Source organism: Littorina saxatilis, linkage group LG1, assembly GCF_037325665.1.
Source record: "Littorina saxatilis isolate snail1 linkage group LG1, US_GU_Lsax_2.0, whole genome shotgun sequence".
Classification (NCBI taxonomy): Eukaryota; Metazoa; Mollusca; class Gastropoda; order Littorinimorpha; family Littorinidae; genus Littorina; species Littorina saxatilis.
This window is the reverse complement of record NC_090245.1, coordinates 51,838,248-51,864,066: the sequence shown is the minus strand read 5'-3', so window position 1 is coordinate 51,864,066 and position 25,819 is coordinate 51,838,248. Positions and strand designations below refer to the sequence as shown.

General features: G+C 48.0%; 1 protein-coding gene and 1 non-coding gene across 2 annotated transcripts in view; both read left to right on the top strand.

Annotated features, from left to right (window-relative positions):
- Window positions 1-25,819, top strand: part of LOC138978297 (uncharacterized) — an 86,483-nt gene that overhangs the window by 48,291 nt on the left and 12,373 nt on the right. The window contains exons 31-48 of the mRNA XM_070351018.1: window positions 1,537-1,757; window positions 2,215-2,547; window positions 2,868-2,982; window positions 3,740-3,993; window positions 4,717-4,831; window positions 5,601-5,815; window positions 6,266-6,380; window positions 7,924-8,234; window positions 10,736-10,847; window positions 11,511-11,737; window positions 12,389-12,503; window positions 12,968-13,200; window positions 13,827-13,941; window positions 14,774-15,033; window positions 22,685-22,799; window positions 23,453-23,658; window positions 24,654-24,771; window positions 25,462-25,604. Of these exons, the coding sequence (XP_070207119.1) occupies window positions 1,537-1,757; window positions 2,215-2,547; window positions 2,868-2,982; window positions 3,740-3,993; window positions 4,717-4,831; window positions 5,601-5,815; window positions 6,266-6,380; window positions 7,924-8,234; window positions 10,736-10,847; window positions 11,511-11,737; window positions 12,389-12,503; window positions 12,968-13,200; window positions 13,827-13,941; window positions 14,774-15,033; window positions 22,685-22,799; window positions 23,453-23,658; window positions 24,654-24,771; window positions 25,462-25,604 (3,323 nt within the window). The remainder of the gene's footprint in view (window positions 1-1,536; window positions 1,758-2,214; window positions 2,548-2,867; window positions 2,983-3,739; window positions 3,994-4,716; window positions 4,832-5,600; window positions 5,816-6,265; window positions 6,381-7,923; window positions 8,235-10,735; window positions 10,848-11,510; window positions 11,738-12,388; window positions 12,504-12,967; window positions 13,201-13,826; window positions 13,942-14,773; window positions 15,034-22,684; window positions 22,800-23,452; window positions 23,659-24,653; window positions 24,772-25,461; window positions 25,605-25,819) is intronic.
- On the top strand, window positions 16,431-16,549 carry LOC138951235 (5S ribosomal RNA). Its single transcript, XR_011451066.1, has one exon. It is a non-coding gene; the product is annotated as a 5S ribosomal RNA (ribosomal RNA).

Below are 25,819 nucleotides of genomic sequence, written 5' to 3'. Positions count from 1 at the left end.
TTAGTTTTGGCGCTAGTAAGCCGTCAGGAAGCGAGCCAAAACTGAAAATTAGACATTAACACTTAAAAATCAGTTATTAACACGTGAAAATTAGTAATTAACACGTGAAAAATAGTAATTTTCACGTCATAATTGTAATTTTCTCGTGAAAATGAGTAACTTTCACGGGTTAATTACTCATTTTTAGTTTTGGCGCTAGTAAGCCGTCATATGATGGTGCTGATGGTGGTCATGCTGCTGTGTGACTTGAGCCTTTCTGCCAGCATTTGCAGTAAAAAGTCAGTTGAAATTAACTGAACTGCATAGGCTAGAGTATGTTTGCACAAGGCAGTTCAAAATGTCAAGTGTCAGACCGATTATCATCTGACTGAAGCCAGCGCACATCCTCTTGTGCAAGTTTTCAAGTGTTTAGCCTGCTGTGGGAAGCCTACACAGTGTCTTGTCACATTTCTGATGATCCATCTATGTACGTTCACATTCAATACAGTGGAACCCCCCTTTTGTGACCTTCAAAAATCTAAGAAAATCAGGTCTTAGACTTAAAAGGGAGGGAGTCTTAAAATAGAGGTAAATTTACAGAGGCTATGAACTTTTTTTTGTGTGTTCCTTGTCCCGTTGTGCTCTCACACCGCCCCGTCCCTGCACTCACTACTCCAACCACCTCTGAATTTCATTCCGCTGCCAGACTTGTCGATTTTACAGACGCTCCAGGGGGGGATGTCGGGTCGCTGCGGTAGGCTACCCTCGGAAGATGACACTGCACTTCTGCTGAGTCACTTCGACGGTGTTCAGTAGTGGGTCTGTCCCGAGCTAACGGACGCAGCCCACTACCTACTATGCCCCCAACAAACGACATTGACTTTAAGTCGCGGAGCCAGACTGAGTGAGCGTCCTCTCCAAAGAGCAGACCGCCACCACGTCCCTCCGTCGACCTCCCAGAACATCACACGTTGAAGACTGACAGCAGAACTACTATTCAGGGAAGGATTGAACAGGAACACTGAGACCAAGGTCACCATGAGAGCTCTGGGCATGAAGGGCCACAAGAGCAAAGACAATTAATATTTTCGATGATTAATGAGATGAGGATGATTATGATGATGATGCTTTGGATTTCCAATTTGGTTTTGAGACTACGTGACAGGGCAGCACTCTACGCTTACTGTCATAATATATCCTGGTGTCAACCAGGCTCGAGAACCGCCGCACCTGCGGTGTTGGTCAGGTATACAGAACCTGAGCACCCTCAAAGTCGTTAAGTGAATGACACTCGGCTGTGTGATCCCAGCCTTCCCATAGGAACCATAGCACTTCCACTCTGGGTAGGAGCCGACCGTAGCCCGAAAAACCCACATGACCCTGATGGGATTCGAACCCACGACCTCCCGGCCCGCAGCCCGATGCGCTAACCACTGCGCTACGGGGGCCGGTGAGGCTATGAACTTAGCATCTTCGGAAGGAGGGTCTTAAAAAGGAGGAAGCTTAAATTTGGGGGTCTTAAAAAGGGGGTTCCACTGTATTTCTTTTACCTTTCAGGTGTCCAGCCTTTGACAACCTGCCTGCAGAGTGCACACTGGTGACCGATCCTGATGACGCCTGCTGCCTGAAGCCCAAGTGTGTCCCAGGCATTCCCATGTCTGGCACCACTCTGGCACCAAACCCCAGCCTTATCCCCACCCTAGCTCCAGGCAAGGTTGTGGGTACTGCCAGATACCCCACTCCCACACCCGGCCCTGACGGACAGGTGCCTGGCATCAGTGAGTCTTGACATTTCTGTTTTGTTTTGGCAGAGAGAAAAATGTGTGGCAGTAGTTGTTGCATACCTTATTTATTGATATTTTAGTTCTTGTTGTCATTGTAAGATTTCTCATTTTAGGTGTGTCTGAAGAAGAATTTGACTGGTCTGCATTTCTACCACTTTCTGAGCCTTGTGTTTCTTGAATTAGCTGAAGTGGACAACCTCAATCTAGGTACCTTTCATTACTGTGTGCATCAGTGATGCACGTATACAGAATAAAACCAAATCAGAAACAGCATGAAAATGCTGCATGCAACTTGCATAAGAACAAAATGTCTATGACAGTTGCAGATGAACGCGAAGTTGTTTTCTGTTGTCACCTAAAACAAAATGCACAGTATAAGAACCATGTCTTCCATTCATGTTTCATAAGAGTGCAAGTGGTCAAATACAAAACCCATCATTTTCTCTTCCAGATTTCTGTATCTACAAAGGATTACCTTACGCTAAAGGAGAAACCTGGCAGGATGGTTGTGAGTATGGCTGCATCTGTGTCGACCCTGCTGCCGGCCGCTACGAGTGTACAGAACGCTGCCCTCGCTACGTAGCAATCCCAGCAGGCTGTGTGCTAGTGAAGGACGCTTCAGATCCATGCTGCGAGCGCCCTGTGTGTAGCCCTGACCTGGTCACTCCGGGGCCAGGGGAGACTCAAACCCCTCTGCCCGGTTCCACTCTCACCCCGCCGTTTGGTTCCACTCTTACTCCTCCTTTTGGTGTCTCGACCGCTGGACCCACACCTGTCCCTAAAGGTCGGTACCCTACATTCTTTCTCTCTCCTCCCAACCACAAGAAAATGTTTTCTTTGATCTGTTATTTAAAGAAAAAAATCAAGAAGAAACCCGCAATTATCTGTACTATCGATGAAACGTTCTTTCAGGTTTGCCAAATTGTGGAAGAGTGACCTTTTCTTGCAAAATGGCAGACAAACAATGAAAGTGATTGGTCCTTTTATTGTTTGTCTGCCGTTTTGCAAGAAAAGGTCACTCTTCCACAACTCATACAAACCCGACGAAGTTATTTCTGAAAATTGTCTATTGCCATGTTCTCTTTCTGGTTTTTTTGTGTTCAGAGGTCTGTGTGTACAAGAACAACTACTACACTGAGGGACAGACGTGGTACGATGGCTGTGATTACTCTTGCACCTGTGAAGATGGCAAGGAAGGAATCTACAGGTGTATTGAGAGGTAAGTATGGTGCTTCCAGCTGGACATACACAGAAATAATGTATGTCACATTGACAGAAATTGCTGTAAATCTAAGCTTTCAATTTGACAGAAATTGCTGTAAAGCTAAACTTTAATTAACCCTTAGCATCATTGAAAACCTCAAGTTTTACACACCAAAACTATCACACAGATAATGACGGATGTTTTATGAAAAAAGGAGACCGTTTTATTCTTAAGAAAATGACCAGTGATATACACTATTTGATAGTAAACTCACGTAATCAAATATGACATCATTCAAAGAAACAGACATCTCTCCTTTCCAAAATGAAAGGTCTTGCGCCAAAGGCAAAACAGGGTTCAAGTAAATGTGTCACAATGAAAAAGAAATCACATAGATGTTTCATCTCTGCTTTGTGTGTCCTGAAGAGTTGAAAAAAGCATGTTTTGCAAACACAAAGTTTGTCTCAGTATCCTAGTCATAACAATTAAAAATTCGCTGTCACAACACTAGGCTCTGTGTACGTTGGTATATACAGTGGAACCCCCCCTTTTTAATTCAACCCCCAATCTAAGACTTCTTCCATTTTAAGACCCTGTTTTCTCAGATTTTCTGTTCACAGCCTCTGTATATTTACCCCCATTTTAAAACTCCCTCCTTTTTAAGACCCAAATTTCTCAACTTTTGGAGGTCTTAAAAGGGGGGTTCTACTGTATTGTTAAATAGAGCTTGACTGGATGTGTTCCTAACAAAGACGCTGTTACACACTTGCAGGTGCCCTGCGTTCCCAGATATCCCTGCAGGGTGTTCTTTGGGACCTGACCCGCGCGACCCTCTTTGCTGCAAGCGACCGCTCTGTGAATTCGTCCCCAAGCCCAACCAGACGGAGGGCTATCTGATCCCGCCGCTCCGCCCAGGCGTACTGACCGGTGGCAGTGTTACCCCCACCCCCCTGCCTAACTTCACCCCCACCCCGGGGCCTGATGGATCTACACTCGAGCCTCCCAAACCCACTCCTCAGCCGAGAGGTACGGTGTTGACCCTTGTTTCATAGCTACGAGAATGCTAGGTTCTTTCGCAAGGGAAGCTAAATAGCAGCGTTTTGGGGTGACTGCTTGCAACAAAGGGGAAAAGAATTTGATGAGACAAGGCTTGAAAACATGGCAGCTGCATACCTGGCTGGGTTCTCGCAAGGAAAGCTAAATCGCAGCGTTTTGGGGTGACGTACTGCTTGCAACATAGGGGGAAAGGATTTGATGAGACAAGGCTTGAAAATATGACAGCTGCATGGCTGGCAATCCTGTTAGCTGTTTATCAGCAACTCTTTTGATGTTAATCCAATTATATTTATAATCACGCCTTGTTTGCACAAACAGATTTATTATGAGTAATTCTTATTATTGTTGTGTCTGTAGCATTTATTTCCTTTGGCAAATTTGCCAAAATGCCCATAAAATTGTGTACATTTTTGAAAGTTTAAGGCAGTCCTTGGCATCACCTTTTTCTCACCATATAAAAAACAGCAGAAACATGTCAGCAGCTCTTCAGAAATGATGGCAGGGTTTTGAGCAATCTGAAATAAGTTGGGTATTTTGCCGACTGCCCAGCGTGTACCCCCAAGTCAGTTGCTGAATTGAGTGTTGAATTTGTTTACACGATAGGGCGAGTTTTGTAAATCATAGCTCACTTTTGAAACAGCTGTTTATTCTGATTGTGTTTTTGTGGTTGTGTTTTTGTGGTTGTGTTTTCAGAAGTGTGTATTTACAACGGCCAGGAGTACACTCAGGGTCAGAAGTGGGCAGATGGCTGCAGCTACAATTGCGAGTGTGTGGATGCTGTTTCTGGACGCTACCAGTGCACAGAAAAGTCAGCCTGGGTTTTGATTTATTTCACTAGAAGATACAAAAATACCTGCTTTAGGAATTTTTCATCATTTAAACCTGTCAGTGTTGTTCCCAGACTCAGAGAATAAAAAGCTAGTTGGACCTGGATTGAAACTATGTATAGGTCCAAATACCTTTTGTCCATTTAGTGGGAAAATTGATGATCCTACATGTCAAAACTATCAGACGTTAGGCCAGGCAGGGGTCAAAGCATTGCGTCCGGTTAAAAAAGTACGCCCGAGTGACCTAAGTCAGAGGCCTGAGAAAACCACTGACCCGTTGAAGTACATCGACCAAGGATTAGGATTTGCAGTTCTCCAAACTTTCCCCCCAAGTCAATTTCAAATGTAAGGCCAAAAAATGTGATGTCTTTTGTATCGTTTTTGTTTGGTTAGTGAGCTGCACTGTACTTTCAAAATGTGTGTGCTTTATTATTGGCTACAAAACTATATTTCCTCGTTGGAATTTTTGAGTAACTCGATTCTTGGCGATTTTGATGTGCTTTAGACTAAGAAAATCATTCTCCATGAGAAATATTCTCTTAAATACGATTGACAATACATGATTTAACATTCTCTTATTCTTTTATCCATACCAGGAATACATATAAACACTATTTCATAATAAATATAATCAGTTTTGTCCTCCTGAAAAGCTGTTTAAACCGAGTTACGCCAAAAATTCCACGACGAGGTCTATTTGTCGGTGAACTTTCTTTTGTTGTGTCATGGATCAATGTTGTGGACGTGCAGGTGTCTGTTGTGGTCATCCATACCTGACGAGTGCACGCTGGTGCCTGACCCCAACAACCCGTGCTGCAAGGTGCCGTACTGTGACAGCAAGAAGCCCACCCCTGTCCCCCAGTCCACCGTCTCCCCTCTACCTCAGACCACCCGGGTACCCTTTGTGGGTCCTGATGGGTCAACAATCGCCCCACCCAAAGTTCAGACTCTTGCTCCCCCAAAGAGTGAGTTTTTGTCAGGGAGTGTTAGGGAGAGGGGAGGGGAAGGTGGGATTTGGGAATGTGTGGGAATGTGGGGGGGAGGGAGAGAGGAGATTTGGGATAGAGTGGAGAAGCGATGGGGGTGAGGGAAGAGGGTGTAGGAGATTTGGGATGGGTTGATTTTGTGGTAAAAAAACATGGTGGGGTGAGGTTTAGGGTTGGCAGTGGTTATGGGATATGGTTGAAAAGAAAGAGAGAGTGCGTGTCTGTGTGTATCTCTGTGTTTGTGTGTGTGTGTGAGTGTGTGTGTGTGTGTGTGTGTGTGTGTGTGTGTGTGTGTGTGTGTGTGTGTGTGTGTGTGTGTGTGTGTGTGTGTGTAAATGCCAGACAGTTGTGTCCTTGTACCAGCCGTACCGGTCGTAAATCTGCAAGGAGAGATGAACAATTTACCAACCAGTATCTCTTTATTTACAGATAAATGTCTGTACAACGGTGTACCCTACGACACTGGTGACAGGTGGGAAGATGGATGTGATCTGAAATGTGTATGTGAGGATGGGACGTCCAACATCTATCGCTGTGACCAGAGGTCAGTGTACTCACCCGAGTCGTCCGTCCGGCCGTCCGGAAAACTTTAACGTTGGATATTTCTTGGACACTATTCAGTCTATCAGTACCAAATTTGGCAAGATGGTGTATGATGACAAGGCCCCAAAAAACATACATAGCATCTTGACCTTGCTTCAAGGTCAAGGTCGCAGGGGCCATAAATGTTGTCCAAAAAACAGCTATTTTTCACATTTTTCACATTTTCTCTGAAGTTTTTGAGATTCAATACCTCACCTATATATGATATATAGGGCAAAGTAAGCCCCATCTTTTGATACCAGTTTGGTTTACCTTGCTTCAAGGTCAAGGTCACAGGAGCTCTTCAAAGTTGGATTGTATACATATTTTGAAGTGACCTTGACCCTGAACTATGGAAGATAACTGTTTCAAACTTAATAATTATGTGGGGCACATGTTATAGTTTCATCATGAGACACATTTGGTCACATATGATCAAGGTCAAGGTCACTTTGACCCTTATGAAATGTGACCAAAATAAGGTAGTGAACCACTAAAAGTGACCATATCTTATGGTAGAAAGAGCCAATAAGCACCATTGTACTTCCTATGTCTTGAATTAACAGCTTTGTGTTGCATGACCTTGGATGACCTTGACCTTGGGTCAAGGTCACATGTATTTTGGTAGGAAAAATGTGTAAAGCAGTTCTTAGTGCATGATGTCATTGCTAGGTTTAGCTGAAGGTCAAGGTCATGTAAAGGTCACGGTCAAGCATGTGAGTCGTATGGGCTTTGCCCTTCTTGTTTAAAAAATGAAGTAAGACTGCACAAAATCTGAGAAAATAAGGTCTTAAAAGGTCCTCTTAAGGTCCTAAGAGAGGATAAAGGTCACGATACAGAAATTATTTTGAGAAAACGCGGACTTTTAAATGTGGGCTTCCACTGTAGAAAAGGTGTGCATAGTGGATGCATTCAGTTTTTGTTTTCGGGACAATGTGTTATGACCAGAGTTCTGGATCAGACAGGCAGAAAATTGATTAAATTACATATTTTTACTCCGAATCACGTGTTGAGGAGCGGTAGTGACGTAGTACACACCAATGGGAGGTAACTCCCCTGGGTTGTGCTCATTACCATGGCTACCTAAACCTTTTTTGTGGTGGGGTTGCTTCCCTTTAAAATTGTTTAAGACGGGTAGCCTTTTCAGACCTTAGCATCTCAGACTACGTCAATGCTTTATGTGATTCGGGTAAGTATATTAATCAAATGAAAATTTACTTTTAAAATGTTCAATTTATCAACCGGCTTTGCCCTGCTAGGTAATACATGTTACGGGAGCTGCTGAACCAGATTATAACCAAATATAAACAACTACTTGAATTGAATTACTTTCTGTTCAGCAACTCAATCAATTAATGGACACACTCCTCCCTGAGAGAACATGATGACATTTTTTAAAAGAGTATCACAGTTTTCAGTGCACATAATCTGCAGTCCAATTGTACCCTGAGTGTTAATCTTATTCCTCTTGGTTCTACTCTTTACTCTGCTACATCTTTCACCAGATGCAACACCTACAAGGTTCCCAAGGAGTGCGTGCTGGTAACGGACCCTGACGACTCATGCTGCCGTGTTCCCTCCTGCACTCCCGTCGCCCCCGCCACTATCACCCCCAACCAGCCCACGCCTGGAACCACAGCGGCACCCGTCACCGGACCGGACGGATTCACCCTCTACCCACCCACCCTGGGGCCCACTCAGGGACCCAACATCGACCCACATAAAATTCCCTATTTGATTCCCACTGGGGTGCCGGGTACCCAGATCGGCACCATCAACAACCCCAACCGCACCCCCGGTAACAATGAGAGCATGGGTGAGTTTAACTCTGAGGCTTTACCTTGAACTTGGATGAATTTAACAGTGAAATGACCGGCTGGTCTACAGTGGAATCCCTCTGTTACAACCTTCAAAACTGTGTGAAAATCAGGTCTGAAATAGGAGGGAGTCTTACAAAACGGAGGTAAATTTACATAGGTTTTGAACAGAAAATCTGAAAAATCAAAGTCTTACTTCTTCTGCTTCTGCGTTTGTGGGCTGAAACTCCCACGTACACTCGTGTTTTTTTGCACGAGTGGAATTTTACGTGTATGACCGTTTTTACCCCGCCATTAAGGCAGCCATACGCCGCTTTCGGAGGAAAAAGTCTTACAAAGGGGGAAGTCTTTTATTGAGGGGGTCTTAGATAGGGGTTCCAATTGTAGCCAGGTTTCAGTGAAGTGACTTATGAAGTTTTGTTGCGAGGGTAAAGCTTTGCATAGATTGCAAGCATTCCCGTTAAATTGTCTGTTTGTCCTGGTTCTAGCCTGATCTCCGTGTTATTATGTGAGGGTAAAAAAGTGATAGGATGGGGTGAAATAAAATCAGAGAGGTTCTGTTCCCTCACCATTATTCAGAAAGTGATATGTGATGTGAACACTTATACGAGTAAGTGCAGGTGGTAGGGAGATATGTTGGAGACTTTCGTTAAAGCAAGATTGAAATGTTGTTTTTGATGTGACTTATATTGATAAGCTGTCTGGGAAGGGGGAGGGGGCAACAAGAATGGCAGTTGTACCTCATGAAGAAAAAAAAGAAATGGAAATTGGGATTTTCTCACAGCAGGAAACGTTCAGACTTAGACACAGTGGTGCCTGCAATGAAAGGATACCCTTAGGACCAGCCAAAAATGCCCCAACATTGTATGCGGCCTGTCATGACAGGTATACTTTGGCCAAAATGTACAGAAAAGGGACTACAGCAGTCCCTCTCATGAACGGACACCCTTGGGCCATAGCAAAACTGTCCGTACATTGCAGGTGTCCGGTCACGGGAGGGGTGTCCACACCACCCCCTCCCCCATACACTCACACGGAGACACACAAACAACAGGATTGAGTCTATGCTAATCACTTCTTGTGGCTACTAAACAATAAACTCCTAATACTTCTTTAAACGTTCTGTAAAAATGATTTGTATGAAAAGTGTTGAAAAGAAGAGATAAAATAAATCCTCAAGGCAGTGAACACACTCACCATGCACTGACATACGAAAGCAGCCACACAAACACAGCACAGAGGAGCGTGTGCAGATGCTTTGCAAGAATAAGCTTGAAAACCAGTTTGAATAAATAGCAGCAGATAGAGCTGCATGTCATAATCATGTAATTTATTTTCATCTTGTCTGGCTTTATTGACTGCATGCCGATCATGTGGCATGGCAGTGACTTTTCACTCTTCAGTCGGAAATACACTGTACATAACACAGCTCCCACTCTCCCTCACTAGTGCCTACCCCAAGCCGTGACAACTGATGCTTGGAAATTGTGTGGAAGAGTACACCTCTCTATTTCTCTCCAATGCTCTTCCTGCTGACATGCAATGACACCGGACACAGAGTATAGCCAGCTACCCCTCCACCCCCCCTCCCTCTCTCTCTCACTCCCTCCAGCCATGTACTGTTTGGGGCTGTGGCCAGAGAGGTCAGCTCCAACTGTTCACTCAGAGCAAAACCAGTTGACTGTGTTGTCACTTTTGACAAAGCAAGACAACTGAAGGGTTCACAGATTAGGCAACCGACTCACTGGTCAAGGCTGAGGGGAAACAAGAGTATCTTGTCAATGAAAGAGGTTACACACAGACACACGATGCTGAGAACTGTGGCCGGTTTTTCACTCTCTTTTTCACTCTCTTTCGCTCAGGACCTTCATCGACTGTGGTTTCTGTTGTTTACGTCCAACACCCTTGGTGCAGTTTCATGTTGGCATCTTCGCATGTACTCCACTCCTGACCAAAACTACCCCCCCTCCTGATGGGTACAGGTGCACTCAAGTTACCCGTGACTGTCGTCACGCCATTGCGGCTGTGATCTTTGTACCAAGAGCCGGACTGCTCTGTTATCGATTTTGTTGTGGTGAAAATTTGACGATGGTCTGTCCGTACATTGGAGGTATGACCTGCTGTTGGGACCGAAAATGAGTGTCCGTGTCCACGTTTTGCAGGTGTCCGTTTAAGGGGGGGGCAAATATAGAAGGAAAACACTCCGTGCCGAGCAAATGTGTCCGTACATGTCAGGTGTCCGCTCACGCCGGGGGCCGTACATTGCAGGGACTGCTGTACCAAAGGTGTATCTTATTTGGAGGTATCCTCTCTTCAGAAGGGCCTCACATGGCAGGTACCTCATAGAGCCTGACTTTGCTGTCACAACTTGACAGTATTTTTGCACACAGTTCTGCAAATCTTACTCATAAAGGTAGTGGCTTTTATTGAAGCGAGTTTCAAAGGCAAACATGTGCACTAAAATGTACTTGAAGCTTGACACAACTGCGTTATTTTGCAGGATGCATCTTCAATGGAGTGACTTACCAACAGGGAGACAGCTGGGATGATGGCTGCACCAGAAAGTGTGTGTGTATGAACGGCACCGCTGGAGTCTATGAGTGCAAAGAGAGGTAGGTATTGCAAACATTTTGTATCTGCATAACAAAGAGGGTTTTTAGAAAATGAGAACATTCCTCTTGAATGCAAAGGATTAACTGGTGATAAAAGTTAAATGGGGAAGGAAATAGTTTAAAAAGAATATTGGAAAAAGCACAGTTATTTGGTTGATCTTACAACTAAAACTAATGTACATCAACAAGTTGAGTGCTTTCAAATGTTCACGAATCTCCTTGCATGTCCAGGGAATCACAGTTATAGGATTGTATTTGCATGAAGCTAAAGAGATGCAACATATAACTGAAATCCTTGTGTAAGACAGCAGGTTAATAGGCATCCACAGAAAGAAACAGTAGTCCCAACAAGAAAATGCTGTTAGAAAGTTACATTCCCATTCTAAACTGAGCAGGCGCCACTGCCATGAACATTCCTCCCAAATACCAATGCTGTGATTACAGGGTATATTTTCAAGGAGGTTATCCACCAACAGGGAGATAAGCTCAGGAATGACAGCTCAGGTAAAAGTCAGGTATATCCCCGACAAGGAAACACTGTTCACAAATTAATTGCCTCCTTACCCATGCAGGTGTTGCCACTATCTGAACATTCAGGTAAAAGTCATGTAGCCGCACCAAGAAAAGGTACGCTGTTCACAAATTGTCTCCTTACCTGTGCAGGTGTAACCGCTACCTGAACATTCCTCCCAACTGCCAGCTGGTTCTGGACCCTACAGACACCTGCTGCAAGACTCCCCTGTGTCAGGCCACCTCCACCCTCATCCCCACCGGCATCCCCACCCTGGGTCCCAACGCCACACCTGTGGGCGGACAGACTGGTGGGTCTCCCTCCACTGGAGTCACAGGAGGTCCTACGCCGTCTGGCTACACGACTGTGGCACCCAAAAGTAGGTGTTGTGTGTTGTTATGAGTGAGGTGGGGGTGGGAGAGGACGTGGAGTGTTGGTAGCATGGAGTAGGGGAGGGGGGCAGCCCTGAAAGTCAAAAAAATGTTGTACTAGCCTCTGGCTAGTGATTCTGAACATTTACTAGCCAGAGAGCAAACTTTACTAGCCGAACCAACAATTTGTTTCAGCAACTTAACTCGAATTTGGTGAGTAGATGAACTTTTTTACTTGCCAGTTACATGTTTCTACTCGTCATGGCAAGTAAAATACTCGCCACTTTCAGGCCTGGGGTGTGGTTTTTGTGTGTGTGTGGGTGTGGGTGTGTGTGTGTTCTTATGTGTGTGTGGTTATAATAGGGCCACCACACTACACTTTCTGGCTACACAACTGTTACCTAAAAGTAAGAGTGTAGTATTCTTATGGGTGAGATGGGGTTGGGAAGGGGGATGTTTGTCTTTGTGTGTGTGTTTGTGTGTGTGTGGATGTGTGTGTGCGCACACGTGTGTGTATACAGAAGCCACTGGAACTCCTACTAGGTCTATGGGATGTTGTGCCTTCCTTTTATCAATAACGGCAGTTATAACATTATTTGCAGTTGTGATTGTTGGCATTATTGGCAGTTGTGATTGTTGGCATATTGTGTTTGTTGCAGAGATATGTGTGTACAAGGGCCAGTACTACGCAGAGGGCCAGCAGTGGTATGATGGCTGTGACAAGCGGTGTGTCTGTGACGATGGAGCCACCAACTACTACAGGTGTTCTGACAGGTAATTGCTCTTACTTTGTCAACTGTGATGGAAAATAAGCTGAACAACTTTGAAAGCTGATACAATATTGTCATTAACAGTCATCAGCTGTCTTTAAGGTGAAATAGGCGCTCATTAATTCATATGTGAGTTCGTCCTCTCATTGTGGACACATTTCTGTAATTATTCTAGCTCTGCGGGTACATTACTGTTTTTCTCACTAGTTGGTCTCATGTTTGGGGTTCTTCAGTAACACAGCTGTATCTCTCTCTCTCTCTCTCTCTCTCTCTCTCTCTCTCTCTCTCTCTCTCTCTCTCTCTCTCTCTCTCTCTCTCTCTCTCTCTCTCTCTCTCTCTCTCACATATTGTTATCTGTTCAGAAGCTTGTAATTGTGTTAATGCCAAATACTAACAAAGCAGCTCACAGCGCATATCAACACTTAATGGATCCTTTGAAATTGATGAAAACTGTGCTTTGTGCTGCAGGTGTCCAACCTACAACAACATCCCCCCACAGTGCCAGCTAGTGGCCAGCCCAGATGATCCCACCTGCTGCCAGGTACCCCAGTGTGTGCCCACCGCTGGGCCCCATGGCTACCCAACTGCCACCCCTGGTGCCACCCCTACCCCCACCGTCTTCACCAACCCTCCAGGTGTCGTCACCGGCATTGCTCCCACCCCATCTCCTCGACCGGGCTACCCGACTCCTGGATACAGAAGTGAGTGTGTGATACAGTGGTACTTCGATTAATGCCCCCTCTATTTTACGGTTCCCTTGATATTACGACCCAGCTGTCTCTGACGGATTATTTCTCCATCTATTTCTTAATATTTCTTACCTCTTAGATTTTTGTGTTCAGTGAGTGTTGACTGAGGAATTATGATTGAAGCATTTACATAGCAAACATTAAGCATGATGTGAATGCATGTCTGAAAGAGGACAGACCATAGATACACAAAAAGTCTTGTCTGGGCCCATTAACATACTCTTGCTTGGCACTGGGGACGGATTTGTTCTGTGTCTTTATAAGCCTGCCTGCAAAGTTAACATCCTCAGAGGAGTGCGGTGTTACCTGCGATGAAAGGACACCCTTGGGACCAAGCAGCCGAGAGTGTCCATACTTCTTCTTCTTCTTCTTTGTTCATGGGCTGAAACTCCCTCGTTCACTCATGTTTTTACACGAGTGGGATTTTACATTAATGACCGTTTTTACCCCGCCATTCAGGCAGCCATTTGACGCTTTCGGTTGAAGCATGCTGGGTATTTTTGCATTTCTATAACGCACCGAACAGTGTCTCTACATTGCAGGTACCACTGTATTATTGTTTACTCTCTTCTTTTCAGACGCCTGTGTGTACAACGGACGTGAGTACAAAGAGGGACAGCAGTGGCAGGATGGCTGTGACTACAACTGTGTCTGTGTCAACGAGACCATTGGCTACTACAAGTGTCAGGAGAGGTACAGATTTGTAGTTCGTTATGACGGTCTGTTTCTGGTACAGGTACCTGTAGGTCTGGAACTGGCTGGATAGCTGTGTGGGTGTGTGTGTGTGTGTGTGTGTGTGTGTGTGTGTGTGTGTGTGTGTGTGTGTGTGTGTGTGTGTGTGTGTGTGTGTGTGTGTGTGTGTGTGTGAATGTGCATAGGTGGGATTCTTCCGGTATATGCTGGAAATCTGGATTCGATTATGGCCTTTTTTTTTCTCTTTTTTTGTTTTGTTTTTTGGGTTGGGTTCAGGATTCATGACATTTTTCAGTCCCACCCATGAAAGTGTACGTGTGTATGTGTGTGTTTGTCTATCTGTCTGACTTTCTAAGTGTCCGTGTGTGTTTAGTAATAGTGTGGTTGTTGTCTCTCCTGAAACTGTGCGGGAATTGTTCTTACGAGTAGACAGAGGTAAATTGTCTCTCTTCTGGAGATGAGAGGCTTTTCTTCTCATTGCCTTGACAATGCTAGAAGATTACTTGTCATGCCTCTTTCCTTCAGATAGAAGGCTTTTCTTCACATTGCCTAGCCAGTGTCAGATGATCCTTTGTCTTGTGGTCACTTCTACCCTTGCCAGTGTGTGAACTGACTATGATAGGTTTACCATCCCGAAGAAGGCAGTAACGTGCCGAAATATTGATTATAGATCTATATAAACGTACCTAACCTGGTTACTGGTGTGTTTTCTTTTTATTTATATGATAGGTTTGTATCATTATCAGAAACACATTTGCAGAAGCAAGACTTTTATTTTTTTCATTCTGCAGCAGTGGCAGAAATACACCCTTCACTTTATGTCGTCCCCCAGGTGTCCAACCTACCCGCTGGTGCCAAGCCAGTGCCAGATGATTCCAGACCCCATGGACTTCTGCTGCAGACGACTGGAGTGTGACTTCAGCAAACCCACCCCCAACCCCTTCTCCCCCACCATGGCCCCCACCCGCGTGCCCAACCCCAACCTCCACACCACCCTCACCCCCACGCTAGGGGATGTGACCACCAATGTCCCTCCCACGGAAGGCATGCCTACCCCCAGCTACCGGCCTCCGACCGTGGCTCCACGCTTCAGTAAGTTTTCAGTGAAGCATTTGCAGAATTTCTGTTAAATTACCAAAATAACTACAATGAGTGAAATCCTAGCTTGTTTCACTTTTTTTCTTACAACGCTTGTAAACAAATATGCTGAACTGGTAATGAAAGTTGGGAATGCCAAATGACTACAATGAGTGTGATTGTAGCTCCTTTCACTTTTTAGTTAAAATGCTTGTAAAAAAAACCGCCCGCTGAGCTGTTAGTGAATGTTGTGAACGCCAAACAGCTACTATGAGTGTTATCCTAGCTTCTTTCACTTTTTCTTTACAATGCTGGTAAAAAAGAAAAGAAAAAAAGATGAACTAGTAATGAATGTCCATAGAAATTTAGCAAGGGGTTAGGTCAGTTCAAGCTGTTTAGATGTCTGCAAGCTATGAGAGCAGTGTCAATATAACACTTACCTCGACAGTACTATTCTTGCACATTATCTATTATAGGCCGAAAAAATTGGACAAAACGCTGAGTGGGTACAATTATCTCCCATAACCATGCGCCACCGTGGATCCCAAGCACTGTCCGAGTGCTTCCCCCTTACAGGATGTAGGTGGCGCGTCCTCTTTCTTTTTTCGCGCGTGTCAGACGGCTGTGTTTCTGCTACGCTCCCGGATTATTTTGGACTAAGAGGCTTCTTTTCTGTGTGGACTATCACCTGTTGGATTATTGTGTGTTATTCCACTTCTGGCTTGAGGCTACGTTGTGTTTCCTTCAACTTGTGCCTCCGTTGTTGTGTGGCGGACTCGGCGTGCCTCCCGTCCTACTTCGTGGTGACCGGTCGTCTGCTTCTCGTTTCGCCGCATTCACTTGAGTATTGACCTAAATTTTCTTTGAATTTTGTTAATTCTCGGTCTTTAAGGGTACGTACAGGGCGAGGTAGGATGTCTCGTCCTGTTTTGGGCTCTGGTTCTACGGAACCAGAGTCTGCCGGGGGCAACCCTTCTCCGGGCGCCCAGCGTCATGTTTTGCGCACGGAGAAGGGGACCTTTCGGCGCTCCGACTCTCCCTCCCCAAACGCTTTGCGTTTGCGGCGAGGGAGGGCGGAGAAAGCCTGTTTGAGCAAGCTCAATGCGAGCTTGCTCAAACAGGCTGGGCTTGAGCCTGGGACTTCGGGCGGGGCTGCGCCGTCGAAGGTTCGGGGAAGGTCGAGGGGAAAGAAAAAGCTTCTTTCTCCTTCTCCTTCAGTGGAACAGGCTTCCCCCCCTTCGACGCCGTTGTCCGGCCCTCAGTCTCAGGCTTCAGCTCCTCCCGGTTTCAAGCCTGGGGGGAAGGTTTCCTTCTCCTCCCTGGCTCGAATCCGGGGGCAGGTCGATTCCCAACCCTCTTTGGGGGTTGGTGAATCCGATCTAGGGGCTACTGGAGAGACTCAGGTTTTGACAGCCAACGGCCATACCACGTTGAAAACACCGGTTCTCGTCCGATCACCGAAGTTAAGCAACGTCGGGCCCGGTTAGTACTTGGATGGGTGACCGCCTGGGAACACCGGGTGCAGTTGGCATTAAAATCTTCCTTTTCCGGTGCCTCTCCTGTGCCCTCCTCGGTTTCCACCGCTGTGGAAGCCAGGAGGGACACGGGTCCTCCTCTGAACTCCCTCGCTGGGTCGTCTGCTGCTGTTTCGACAGTAGTTTCGGCCTCATGGGGGGGGGAGATCGGAGGAGATGACGGGGTCTCTGAATTCCCTCCCCGCTGGGGTTGGGATGCGAATTGACCCCGTTCAGGGCGGTCCTGTGGGGGCAGGGGTTTTCAGGCTTCGTGCCTACGACCACTGCTACTACGGTTCCCTCTGACGTCCGTGTGACTGGTGGCTGTCCCTCTATGAAACGCTCCGGCCGACTAGTTACTGGACGTGGAGGTGTTCGACAGAACGTGGTACTTCTGTCGAATGGTCAGGGCGACGGGAACATTGTTTCTGTTGCTCAGACCGACACCTCCGACCGGACCGTCTTGACCCCACGCCATTCCTTAGCGTCTGGTGTTCGGGTGACGGATGGTCCGGACCAAGGGTCCGGAACGTTCCAGGCTTACGGGTCGGGATCGAACCGGACCCACGGGTCCCGACTGGACTTGACCTCCGGGTTTGGTCCGGACGGGACCCATGGTACGGGACCGTACCGGACCTTAGGGTCCGGTGCGGGACAGTACCTCTGGCCCTTGCCGGACCCCCGGACCTACGGGTCCGGATGGTACGGTACCGGACCAGTGGTCCGGTCGGGACCGGACCACTCGACCACCTCTGTTGGTCCGGGTGGTCTGGCACCGAACCGGACCATGCCGGACCACCGGACCTACGGGTCCGGATGGTACGGTATGTCCACGTCCGGACCGAGCCACCCGAACACTTCTGTGGGTACGGATGGTTCGGTGCCGAACGGGACCTCCGGATGGTACGGGACCGGACCGAACCTACGGGTTCGGATGGTCCGGTACCGGACCAGTGGTCCGGTCCGAACCGGACCACCCGACCACCTCTGTTGGTCCGGATGGTCTGTCACCGAACCGGACCATACCGGACCACCGGACCTACGGGTCCGGATGGTACGGTATGTCCACGTCCGGACCGAACCACCCGAACACTTCTGTGGGTACGGATGGTTCGGTGCCGTACGGGACCTCCGGATGGTGCGGGACCGGACCGGACCACCGGACCGGAACACCGGACCACCCTACCGGATCGGTCCGGACCACCCGACCACCTCTGTTGGTCCGGATGGTCTGGCACCGAACCGGACCACCGGACCTACGGGTCCGGATGGTACGGTATGTCCACGTCCGGACCGAGCCACCCGAACACTTCTGTGGGTACGGGTGGTTCGGTGCCGAACGGGACCTCCGGATGGTACGGGACCGGACCGGACCTACGGGTCCGGATGGTCCGGTACTGGACCGGTGGTCCGGACCGGACCACCCGACCACCTCTGTTGGTCCGGATGGTCTGGCACCGAACCGGACCATACCGGACCACCGGACTTACGGGTCCGGATGGTACGGTATGTCCACGTCCGGACCGAACCACCCGAACACTTCTGTGGGTACGGATGGTTCGGTGCCGAACGGGACCTCCGGATGGTACGGGACCGGACCGGACCGGACCGAAACACCCGACCACCGGATCGGACCACCCGACCACCTCTGTTGGTCCGGATGGTCTGGCACCGAACCGGACCTACGGGTCCGGATGGTACGGTATGTCCACGTCCGGACCGAACCACCCGAACACTTCTGTGGGTACGGATGGTTCGGTGCCGAACGGGACCTCCGGATGGTACCGGACCTACGGGTCCGGATGGTCCGGTGCCGGACCACCCGACCACCTCTGTTGGTCTGGATGGTCTGGCACCGAACCGGACCATACCGGACCACCGGACCTACGGGTCCGGATGGTACGGTATGTCCACGTCCGGACCTAACCACCCGAACACTTCTGTGGGTACGATGGTTCGGTGCCGAACGGGACCTCCGGATGGTACGGGACCGGACCGGACCACCGGACCGGAACACCGGACCACCCTACCGGACCGGATCGGCACCCCCGACCGGACCGGACCATTTCTTTTCTGATCAGACCCGATGGGTTCCTGTTCAGTCTATAAATGGCGGGGGTTCGTTGGCTGGGCTGACCCAACAGTCGCAGGGTTGTTGTTTTTCTCCCCCTTCGGCTGCTGGAGACGTTTCGTCTTTGGGGCAGGGGTCTTCGCGGCCTCTTGCTTCTGTGGGCGTTTCTTCACAGCCTGCTTCATCGCTTTCGGCTCTTCCCCCTCAAGCTCCCTACACTCCTGCTTTTGAGGAGTTGTCGGGAAGTGAAGAGGAGAGTGAGTCGGAGGACGATAGGGAGGAGGATCAGGGTCGCCCTGAGGTTAACACTGATCCTCTACCCTTGCCGGTTTCTGATGGAACTTCCGAAGCTATGCTTCGTACTTTCCAACAGTACATGACAGACATCACGCGGCGTCTTGACGTCACGGATGCCTCTCTTAAGCGTCTGTCGTCTAGTGTTGACACACAGGACGTGGACCCGGGGTCTGAGGACGAGAGGCAGGAGGCTCGCCCTCGCACAGCTAGAAGGACGTTTGAACAGTTTCAGGACGTCCTTCCCTGAGACGCCCTCTCGTCCTTTGAGTCCGCTTCGGCCCGGGCGCGGGAGGCTCACGCCGCGTCTGCCGGCGGCTCGTTTTATGAACGATCCGGCCGCCGGCAATTCGCGTTCCACCCTAGTCTTAGTGCCACGGTGGAAGCGGCAGCACATCGCCTGAGGAGTACAGATTCACGTGCAAACGCGACCTATGTTCCTCGGGAGGACGCGGGTTCAGTGCCATGCTTTCCTTCGGGAGGCGCACCTCCACTGTTTCCTCGTGTCCAATCTGTTTCGTCCCTCCCTTTTCCCTTTGACTCTCGAACTCTCCCTTTCCAGACTTCGAGTGTTTAGGGTGGGGCTGACGGTGATGTGTTCGTTGGGGAGGTGCCTTCGGTCAAGAAGGTGGAACTGAGCTCTGCTTCGTTCCACAATCTTGAGGCCACCGTTTCTTCCACAGTCGAGGCCCAATCACAGGCCTTGACATGGATGAGCACGCTGTCCACACTGTTGGACCCTCCCGATCGGGCAGAGTCCGATTCCACTCGGGTCCTTGACACGGTTCGAGTGGATCGGGCTTTGCATGCCGTGCGATCGTGCGTGACGTCTGCGGCAGAATTGGCCATTGGAACACGGGTCCACTTTATTGGCCCTGTTCCGTGATCATTTTCTGCCTACTTCTATAGTGCCTCCGGATATGAGGAAGAGTCTGAGGAACACGTTTCCTCAGCCTTCTTCCCTCTTTCATCCGGACACTGTTCGTTCTGTGGTGGAGTCCACACGCCAGAGGAACACTGATTCTCTGATGGTTGGCCTCGCTGCTTCGGCGACGGCGGCGGGGAGTAAGAGAAGTGCTACAGTCACCTCCAGCTCCCAGCCTCAGAAGAAGAAGAAGAAGAAGCCAGTTTCACTGCCTCCTTCTTCCTCCTCTTAGGCGCCTGTCGCGTTCCCAAGCAAGACGAAGGGTGCTCAGACAGGTAAGGGGAAGCAGCACCACCAGGGGGGGTGGTCGCAAGCCTGCGCCTGCCCGCCAGCAGAATTTTCAGTGAGTCCCGGCCCTACGTTGACGCCCCCTCAAGTTGCCCCTCTTTCGTCCGTCGGTTCCCTTTTTCGGGCCCGCGGCATGTGGGGCAGACTGGTCTCCAACCAGTTTTTCTTGAGGGTGGTGTGGTCGGGGTTTTCTCTACCGCTGTCGTCACAACCTCCATTGTCCGCTCTACCCTTGACGTTCCCCCCTCCTCGAGACCCTGCCAGATGGCAGGCTCTTCAGGACGAGGTGAACTCGTTGGTCGAGAAGAAGGCGGTCTACCCCCTTTCTCAGCCTTCTCCGGGGTTCTGCTCCCGCCTGTTCACCGTCCCCAAAAAGGACGGCCGGTTCAGGCCGGTGTTGGACCTCTCCACCTTGAACTTGTACCTTCACAGGTGCAAGTTCAAGATGGAAACCCCTTCGTCGGTCCGGTTGGCCATCCGGCCAAACGATTGGGCCATGTCTGGGACCTCCAGGATGCTTACTTCCACATCCTGGTGGCCCCGGGGTACCGACATCTGCTCCGGTTCGTTTGGGAGGGCACAGTGTTCGAGTTTCGGGCCCTCCCATTCGGCCTGTCCTTGGCCCCTCTGATTTTCAACGGGGACAACAACACCACATGCTTAGCTTACCTTCGCCACCAGGGGGGCACCAATTCTCGGTCCCTCTCCCTGTTGGCGGAGGAGATTCTGCTCTGGTGCCAGACCAATCAGGTCCGGATGTCAGTCCAGTTCGTTCCGGGGAAACTGAACGCCCTGGCCGACATTCTCAGTCGGGGCGATCAGGTTCTCTCCACAGAATGGACCATCGCTCACAACGTTCTACAGCGTCTGTGGGCAAGGTGGGACCGTCCTCTGATCGATCTGTTCGCAACTCGATTCAGCGCTCGGCTTCCCAGGTACGTCAGCCCCTTTCGAGACATGAATGCGTTCCACTTGGACGCATTCACTCTCTTGTGGAGGCTCCTCGATGCTTACGCCTATCCCCCGACATCTCTGATTCCGAGGGTGCTGGCAAAATATCTGCAGGAACGACCAAGACTGATTTTGGTCGCGCCTTACTGGCCAACAGCTCCGTGGTTTCCAGATCTTCGCGGTCTCACCCACGTAGACCCTCTACCTCTGGATCTGGACGGGGGAGGTCTGCTCCAGCCTCGATCATGCCTCCCTCATCCACGTCCAGAGAGTCTGTGCTTGACCGCATGGCTCTTGTGCGCTCCAAACTGCTTGCACTAGGATTGCACAAGAGTTCAGTAGAGTTTTCCTTGAACGCTAAGAGGCGATCAACTAATCAGCTCTACGACTTACGCTGGAGAGCTTGGGCCACCTTCGCCTTGTCCAAGGGGATAAAGCCGCTTTATCCCTCAACACAGGACTTGGCCAACTTCCTGGTGGAAGTGTATCAAAAGAAGAGTCTTTCTTCTAAGACTCTTCTTGGATACAGATCTGCCATCGCTTCCACGATTGCGGCCGCTACTGGTCGCAGACCTGAACACTTGATCAGGTCCTCCCTCATCGCTAATGTCCTTTCGGGTATTAGCAATGCAGCGGTGTCTAAACCTCGGGTTTCATTTCCCAAGGGGGATGTCTTTCTGGTCCTCAAACTCCTGCGTAGCAATGAGTTTGAACCCCTGGCAGGCATCAGTATCAAGTTGCTGATTTTTAAGACTAATTGTTCCTCATCGCTTTAGCCACTTGCCGTAGACTCAGTGGTATTCAAGCTTTGAGTGGCCTGGACTTTGACATTGAGTTCACCACACAGCAGTGGTTGCCAGCATGGTCACGTCAGTCTAAGGTATGTTTCTTGGGTATATTTTCTTTTACGGTAGTACTGTTCGAAAATTGCCTGGGTATCTTAATCCTTGGATTTAAGTGATTTTGATTAAGGAGTTTAATACTCTACATATCACCCTCACACCACTCTGGTATTCTGTGCAAGAATAGTACTGTCGAGGTAAGTGTTATATTGACTGTAAGGCTTCTTTTTAAGCCTACTGTCTATATGATACTTACCGAGACAGTACTATTAGAGTTTCCCTCCCGCCTCCCCTCTTGATATGTTATGGGCTTTTTGAGGGTCTGCAGCTCATAAAGAAAGAGGACGCGCCACCTACATCCTGTAAGGGGGAAGCACTCGGACAGTGCTTGGGATCCACGGTGGCGCATGGTTATGGGAGATAATTGTACCCACTCAGCGTTTTGTCCAATTTTTTCGGCCTATAATAGATAATGTGCAAGAATAGTACTGTCTCGGTAAGTATCATATAGACAGTAGGCTTAAAAAGAAGCCTTACAGTCATTGGCTGTTTTGCGATTGGAAACATTATTAGCCTTTTAAATTAGCTTGGGAATTTTACATTCTAAATCTTCTTACATCACATATTTGAACCTTTACCTTTGCATGAGAGCAAAATCCTTTTTTTTTGTGGAGCAAGTCATACCATTCTCAAAAGTATATAGCAAGCTTTTGTTACTTGTCATGTTCTCGTTCAGTTATTAGTCTTGTAGTAATTGCCTGTCTTATGTAACTATTTTCAGCATATTGTATCTACAATGGAATACCATATCGCCAAGGTGGGACATGGAACGTTGGTTGCGACCAGGTGTGCACCTGTGATGACAGCACTCGCAACTATTATACCTGTGCTGACAGGTAGGTGGGCTAATTGCCAGTGTAGTACAGTAGAACCCAGCTTTTAATACTCACAAATTAAACATCCTCCCTTTTCCAACCCTATTTTCTCAGACTTTCTGTTCATAGGCTCTGTACATTTACCCTCACTTTAATGCTCCCTCCATTTTAAAACCGGATTTTCTCAGATTTTTTTAGGTCTTAGAAAGGGTGTTCGTCTGTATGTATTGTGTTACCACACACACGCACGCACACACACACACACACACACACACACACACACACACACAAAAACACACAAACACACACACACACAAATACACACACACACACACACACACAAATACACACACAAACATACACACACACACCTTGCCACACACACATACCTTGCTACACACACACACAAACACACACACACACACACACACACACACACACACAAACACACAAAAACACACAAACACACACACACACAAACACACACACACACAAAAAAAAAAACACACACACACACACACATACAAACACACACACACACACACACACAAAAACACACAAACACACATTCTCTCTTTTCTCTCTCATCTCCTTTCCAACCCCAGTTAGTGATGTCATTTTCATGGCGTTTGTTCGTAACCATGCCTCACTCACATGTACCTTTTGTGTAACAGGTGCCCCAGCTACACCAACCTGCCGGCTACCTGCAACATGAGGGTCAACCCTGCAGATCCATGCTGCCAGGTACCGGAGTGTTACGTGGTGCCAACACCGGGCCCCGGTGTCTCTCCAGGCCTTCAACCGGGTCAGACTCCTTTCGCAATCCCCACCGGAATCCCCGGTGTCATCGTCGGCAACCCCAACACCAACAACCCTAGAAGTGAGTGTACTTTCTGGCTTTATTGTTAATAATAATCATAATGATAGAACATTTATGTAGCGCTTATCCACAGCTCCAAGCGCATTACAATGGCTTGGGGGGAGTGTGTGTGTGTGAGAGATAACATACAAGTAAGTACAATTCACAACAAATAACGCTGTACAAAACATGGGAAAATATACATCAATAAGCAAACATACATGAAAACTACTGAGACAAATAAAAACAAAACTGTGCATCACTGTATCCACCATGAAAATACAATCAGGTTGACACGCACACAGAACACACAAGGTTTTAATATTTTTGTTTTGAGTTGTGGGAAACGCTATGTAAATGTTCCATTATTATTGTTATTATTATTGTTAATATTGTTATTATTGTGTGAGTATGTGGGAAGTAAGCACTCTAAATGCATATGACACGTGCAAGTGTGTAAGGGAGAGTTGTGCTGAACCTTACTCTTGGCACCTGAGAGAATAACAAGCATTGAAATGGACAAGCAACTTTCATCCTTATTGTGTGATTGGTTGGTTGATTTTGTCTACTTTTGGTTTTGTTTTATTGATCACATTGATTAGAATTTTCTTTGAGTATTTGTTTGATCCTTTTCAGTTTTTAGTTTTTTTAGTTTTTAAGAGAGTTACATTAAGATTCCCAAACCACAACTGCTTGAATTGAGACATTTGCCTGATAACAAAAAGAGCAAAGTCTCCCATTTGTTCAACTAGTGATTCTATGTACATGTTGCTTATTAATGTGAGGCAGGTCTTTGTGTCATTTCTCACAACAAGTTGTGTGACTTGATCTGATAAACAAAGGGAACTAAGCGCTCTAAATGCAGACAACATACATGTGTAAGTGAGAGTTATTCGGAACCATTCTCCTGGCACCTGAGAGAATAACAAGCATTGAAATGAACAAGCGACTTTCATCCTCAAAATTTCTTGTGACTTTATTCATACTTCGCGTGAATTGTTTGTGTGCGTGTGCAGACGAGACAGGGTGCGTGAAGAACGGTATGCGATACAACGCTGGTGACACCTGGCAAGACGGATGTCAGTACAACTGCGAGTGTCTGGACACCACTGGACGCTACAAGTGCACAGAGAGGTCAGTAGTTGTCCCATAACTGAAGCTTCCCACAGTATACAGTTTTCTTGTGGACTATAGCTACCCAATCACAAGATCACAATCCAGTTTCTTAAACTGTACTCTTTAGATGATGTGCATTGCTTTAGTTGAAGCTTAATTGAAGATCATCTGCATGGGAGTTTAGTGCACTTGAAATGCTACACATTGCTCCTGAAAGAATTACTCCATAATGCACATATAAAGATCACGTATGAGACACAATTGATGCAAAACTGAGCATACGTAAAAGCACAACTTCTGCTGTCCAACTGGCACACCAGTGAGGGACAAGCTCTACGGCCCTGTGGAGACCCTTCCACGGACAGCCGTATATGTCAGGAGGACCGGAGTGCCTGTCTGAGCAGCAATCAAGGAAGAAGAAGAAGAAGAGGCAGGATTGGTGCAAAACTGGTGGCTGTCCTTCGGGTCCGAAGAGGACTTTTGCTTTCTGCAACTTATCGGTGCACTCGGAGGTGGCTCTACTAGCCTGTTCTGGAGGTGCAGAGTCTGGAACAGTGGGGGCACGGGAAGTCATTTGTGGTCACTGCCGGTGTTGCGCTGTGGTGTTGTTTTCTTCCAGTGACACGTCTCTGACAACGGGCCTCTGAACTGAACCGAAATAAAAGCCCAGCTCCATCACTTGCAGTATTGTCTTCATTTCCTGTGCAGGTGTGCCCCATACCCGAAGATTCCTGACCAGTGCGTGATGACCCCTGACCCCAGTAACAGCTGCTGTACCATTCCCATGTGTCCCAACCCCTTCACGGCAACACCACCCCCAATGGAGACAGCAAAGCCAACACCTGTGCCAGGTGTGTGTGTGTCTGTATGTGTGTGTGTGTGTTTGTGTGGTGTGTTTTTTTTTTCTGTGTCTGTGTGTGTGTCTATGTGTGTGTGTCTGCGTGTGTGTGTCTGTTAAATTTGGGGCACATGTGTTGCTCTTCGCAGTGAATCTCGTTAATTTAAGCCTGCTCAACATGAACTGTTTGCATGTGTGTGCAGACAAGATAGGCTATGTGACAGAGTG